Raw genomic sequence first — 5,275 nt, 5'->3', positions numbered from 1 at the left:
TTAAACTGCACTGTAACTTTTATTCATGTATTTTGTCTTTTAATGTTTATTTTGTAATCTTTGCTTTTTAATGACTGTTTTTAAATGCCATTTTCTTAATGTCTTTCATTTTTGTAAAGCACTTTGAATTGCCTTGTGTTGAAAGGTGCTGTATAAATGAACTTGCCTTGCCTATAGGGCTGCATTCTCTCATATCACCAGCAGGGGGCGACTATAATTCACTGATAGTAGAATGAGTTGTAAAGTGATGTGTACATTTGGCTCCACCTGCTGCTCTACTAGCCCCTCCCCCTCCTCCTCCTCCTCCCTGTGTGAGGAGCAGTGGAGGAGTGTCGGACCTGAGAGGAGAAGCAGCTCACAGTGAGTTTTCATTTACAAACTTTACAAACTTTAAAATCAATGCAAACTTTTAAATAAAAGTTTAACTTCAAACTTGTATTTAAATCCTGACAGTGGTGTAGTTCTGATCAGTGTTAGAGAGTAACTAAGTACTCAGATACTGCAGTGTAGTGAAGTACCTTTACCATTTCCTGCTACTTCATACTTTTACTCTACATTCACAGGGAAATACTTTTATCCAATACATGTTGTGACTCACAGGGGGATACATAAATACAGTTCCATCTTATCCTATCTTAAGGTACAAAGAACACTAAACATAATACAAAAAGAATGTATATAAAGTATTATAATAAGTTATAATAGAACTGTATTGATCCCTTGGTTAAACAGCAGTTTATAGTTAGAAAAAATACTCTTTTTTTACTTGACGCAACATATTAATGCATTTATTTGTAATTATTATATTAATTATCTTTCATTTATACTATTTATTATTCATATGTATTTGCATATGCATTCGTTTGACTTGACAGAGTATTTCTGTATCACTAACTATATCTGAATACTAATTTTACCTGGGATTCTGCAGTAGGAAGTACTTTATAAAGTTTGAAGGTGACTTTCCGATGTCTTATTTTTAGGTGTGAAATCACAACTCATCAGCTTTTTTTCTTGCATCTTCAACGTCTTTGCAAACTCATTAAAACGTCTCCACCTCACCTCAGTGATTCATTGTGAACCACTTGGAGTTAAATGTAATCGACACACTCTGGTTTGGAAACCAGCTTCACCAAATAATGACGAGGCAGCGGAGTCATCCTCCATCCCACAGACACTCGGCCAAATCACTGAAATACTTTTGGAGGCCGACAGAGCGACTGTAAAAAGGAAAGCATCAAAGTTTCCTTCTGTAAAATAATGCTGACAGTGAAAAACTGAAGTACTTTAATCAAAATAAACTCTGATATATTTACTATTTTCAATCTTAGGGAATATTTGCATTTTTGTACCACTTACATTTTAGAGAAGTGTTTTCCTTTACTTTAAACGTAGAGAATATTTGCGTTTTTTCTTTACCACCTTATTCTTGTCGAATATTTAAGTTTTTCTCTTGTAAATTCGCACTTTAAATCTCAGAGAATATAGATAGAATGGGAGGGATGAAACCCTCTTCAATGGTCACATATGCTGAGCACACAGCATACACAGCGCCCGGGGAGCAATGGGAGTGAGGGAGGAAGGGGGGGGATGTCCTGTGCCTTGCTCAAGGGCACCACTGCAGGGCCCAGGCGGTGAACTGGGAGCTCTCCAAGTAGCAGTATATACTCCATATTTAGGTCTGTTCGGGGACTTGAACCGGCGACCCTACGGCTCACAGTCCAAGCCCCTACTGACTGAGGCCACTGCCGGACCATATCCACCTGTTATGCAGTCCCATAACAGAAAAACAAAGAGCATTTCTTAGAGTCTGAGGTTGTTTTGTTTTTATTTGACCGTTAAGAGATAAAAACTACCACCCAGATTGTGTGTCTTTCCTTCTGTAGACATTCCTCTGCTGATTAGAGGTCTGTGTCTTCCTGATCGTCTGAGGTTGATTTCCGTCTTTTCTGATTTTCTTTCCCTTTCCGTGTCGCTGTTATTTCTGTCCTAAGATGTTCAAGCCCAAACCAAAATATCACTTTCAGCAAGAGAGTAGCCGCAGCCAATCAGAAAACAGATTCTAAAAGTAGGAACATTTCCTCATAGACTTCTCTACAATCCGTGCAGGTTTAAAAAACAAGATGTTGTTATCTTTGTCTGTTTTTCCCAATCAGCTACTGATTATTTTTACCCAATTATTTAAACACAAATAAATGCAGCAAAAGTTCCCTAACTTGCAATGCAAACAAGAATTATAGATGCACTTTTAAACAAATTATTCACCCCTTAATTCAGATCCGCGCCAAAACATAATGGGCCTTCCGTGGTCTAACCATTCAGTTTTCTGTAAATTGGACCATTATTTTCCACTCTGGTTTGCAACCAATGGGATATCAAGGCGCTCCATCAGAAGACTCTTTAAACCAATGGGACGCAAATGTATTCAATTGGTTGAATGACAAAAAAACAACTCCCTACATAGCGACTTCACTCTTTACCCAGCAGCCAATTTGTAAAACAAACCTCAGAGATCGCCAAATTGTAACCCCTAGTCTGAAAAACCCTGAAGGTCCATCCATCACTTGTTCGAGCTGTGTCCAATCGCGGTTGTTTCTTTTTTCAAACCCTCATTAAAAGTCTCCCGCCCTTTCTATATGCAGTGATTTATTTGGCTTTTATCCAAACCTCAGTCTGCAGCTTCCATTTGACTATCTGCCTATCAACCTCTCTTTGTGCAGACCGGTGTGTTCTTTTCATTTATGTTTAAATGAACGTCCTTAAGGTCATAAAAGTGTGTTATCAGACTCTGGACTTTGAAGCTTTACCTCTGTTGAACTGTGGTTGTATTTTACAGGTTTTTGCTTCAGTCTGTGTGATATAAATTAAATCATGGGAGCCAACGACCTCAAGATGAACCCTGACCCCGCGGAGTTTCGCCCCCCCGCCCGACGCCGGAGTCTCTTCTACAGCGTCAAGGTTCGTCTACTTTACATCTACGTTTGATGACAAAAAAATGCACATATCGTTGGGTTTAAATGTTGAATATTGCTTTCAGTCCATTCGGAACATATTTTGAAAAGTAACATAAAGAAATCCTCCATGGAGTAGGAAAAACATAGAAGGTTTCATAGAAGACAAAACAATACCAATACAACTAATAAAACAGACATTTTTGGAAAACAAATAAATCAGGATGGGTGGTTTTTGGATCCATGTTTTTATGTAACCTGACTTTGAAAATACACACAATAACCTCAGAAATATGTGTATTATTCATATGCCATTTCATGATATCAGGCTGCCCAATAATTAAGACCCCGTGGACACAGATGCTTTTCTTGGAGACATATGAGTTAGTATCTTTGTCTACGTGTAAATTAAAAGCATTTTAATCTGCAGGAGTAGGTGTTCAAGGTTTTGTTGTTTTCGGCACCGATTTCCTTCTTGTCTGAGGCGAAACTTCCCTTCCTGAAGTTCATCCTGGTATTGTTCACATGTAAACATTTCCTCCCGACATGTCACGAAACTGATGAACTCTTTGTGTCGTAAATCACTCAAAACCTGGACTCATTTTAAATCAGGAGTTTGACATCCGCAGAGAGCCAAACCAACGGCCATGTTTCAGTGTTTTCCTTTATATTCTCCTTCTTCTTCTTCTTCTCTGCAGTTCTTCGTGTTTTGCCACAGTTTGCTGCAGTTGGCTCAGTTGTTGGTGTCGGGCTACATGAAGAGCTCCATCTCCACCATCGAGAGACGCTACGGCTTCAACAGCCAGAAGTCGGGACTCCTGGCTTCTTTCAATGAGGTCAGTGACGGACAAGCAGGGGCCCCAACACGACAGTGGGCCCCATTGGCCTTCAATGCAAACATGTCGCTATAAGATAAACCAAACAGGAAGAGACTAAAACAACCACAGAGACTTAAACCATGACAAAGACAGAGAGAAACCACAAAGAGACACAAAACAACAGAACATAGAATTCAAAACAACCCAAAACAGATTCAACACATCTGAAACAAGATGCATAACGACAAAGAGACTGAAGTGACCAGAAAGAGACGCAGATGGAAATTAGCTACTAGCTCAAATCTGGCATATATCACCTTCTTGAGATGAGTGTATTTTATGCTTGGTCCTTGTTCAATAAAGACATCATTTACAAAGTACAATGAAATAAACAATAAGCCACAACAATTACAACAAGATGCAAAAAGCTCATTTATGATTATTTAGGTTCGGCGAATAAACAAATACCAAGAGACTCAAACTGACTGCAAACTCATTTAAAACGACCACAAAGAGACACAAAATAACCACTAAATGTCTCTCTTTGTCTCATTACACCTGCATGGGAGTTCTGCAGTTTGTTTTTGTTTACAACACAGCTGCTGGTCTTTCCAGATAATCGTACTGAGTAATTATAAGGTTTTGTCAAGAAAAAATGACATTCCTGATCAACTGTCGGGCCAAAGGCAAGCACAGAGAGGTCTTAAAAACCTATTCAACACACTTTCATTTAGAAAACACATTTAAACCAACTCAGAACAGCAAGGAGGTTTCCACATGTGCTATCTGCTTTAAGGTTGGACACCGGGAAACGAAAACTCAGCATTTCCCAGGAATAGTTTGTCAAATGTTGTCGACTTTCTTGAGAAAATACCTGTACCTGTAATACCTGTACCTGTAATACCTGTACCTGTACCTGTAATACCTGTACCTGTAATACCTGTACCTGTAATACCTGTACCTGTAATACCTGTACCTGTAATACCTGTACCTAAATACCTGAGAACTTGGGATCATTTTCATGGTATGTGTTAAATTAGGTTAACAAGGAGATTCATGCTTTGTTTTGTGCAACGCTAATGTAGGGATTGTTTGATAGTAATTGTTATTCTGCTAAAAATGTGCCCAGATATCTAATAGAAGATTAACGAGAGATCTAAGAGATGTCCACATCGGATAGAGAAAGAGATTCATAGGGAGGTTACAAGGTTTTAAAAAAGTAGTTTTCCCCGTAATGTTCTTAAGAAAAGTCCCCGCATGGGATGATCCGAAACTTGGTCCCCAATGCAAACAAAAACCAGTGTGTGTGTGTGTGTGTGTGTGTGTGTGTGTGTGTGTGTGTGTGTGTGTGTGTGTGTGTGTGTGTGTGTGTGTGTGTGTGTGTGTGTGTGTGTGTGTGTGTGTGTGTGTGTGTGTGTGTGTGTGTGTGTGTGTGTGTGTGTGTGTGTGTGTGTGTGTGTGTGTGTGTGTGTGTGTGTGTGTGCAGGTGGGGAACACGATCCTCAT

General features: G+C 39.3%; 1 protein-coding gene across 1 annotated transcript; it reads left to right on the top strand.

Moving 5' to 3' along the window:
* Positions 1–306: 306 nt before the first annotated feature.
* LOC104945402 (solute carrier organic anion transporter family member 2B1-like) lies at positions 307–5,270 on the top strand (the record flags this gene model as incomplete). The annotated part of the gene is made up of 4 exons (XM_010771063.1): positions 307–360; positions 2,837–2,958; positions 3,650–3,787; positions 5,256–5,270. Coding segments are annotated over exons 2-4 (240 nt in total), but the record flags the coding sequence as incomplete, so codon positions are not given.
* Between the last annotated feature and the right edge of the window lie 5 nt (positions 5,271–5,275).

The sequence above is a fragment of the Notothenia coriiceps genome, unplaced genomic scaffold (genome assembly GCF_000735185.1).
Source record: "Notothenia coriiceps isolate Sejong01 unplaced genomic scaffold, NC01 NC01_scaffold00009640, whole genome shotgun sequence".
Classification (NCBI taxonomy): domain Eukaryota; kingdom Metazoa; phylum Chordata; class Actinopteri; order Perciformes; family Nototheniidae; genus Notothenia; species Notothenia coriiceps.
Note: the sequence above shows the minus strand (reverse complement) of the source record. Positions and strands in the feature narration are given on the sequence as shown.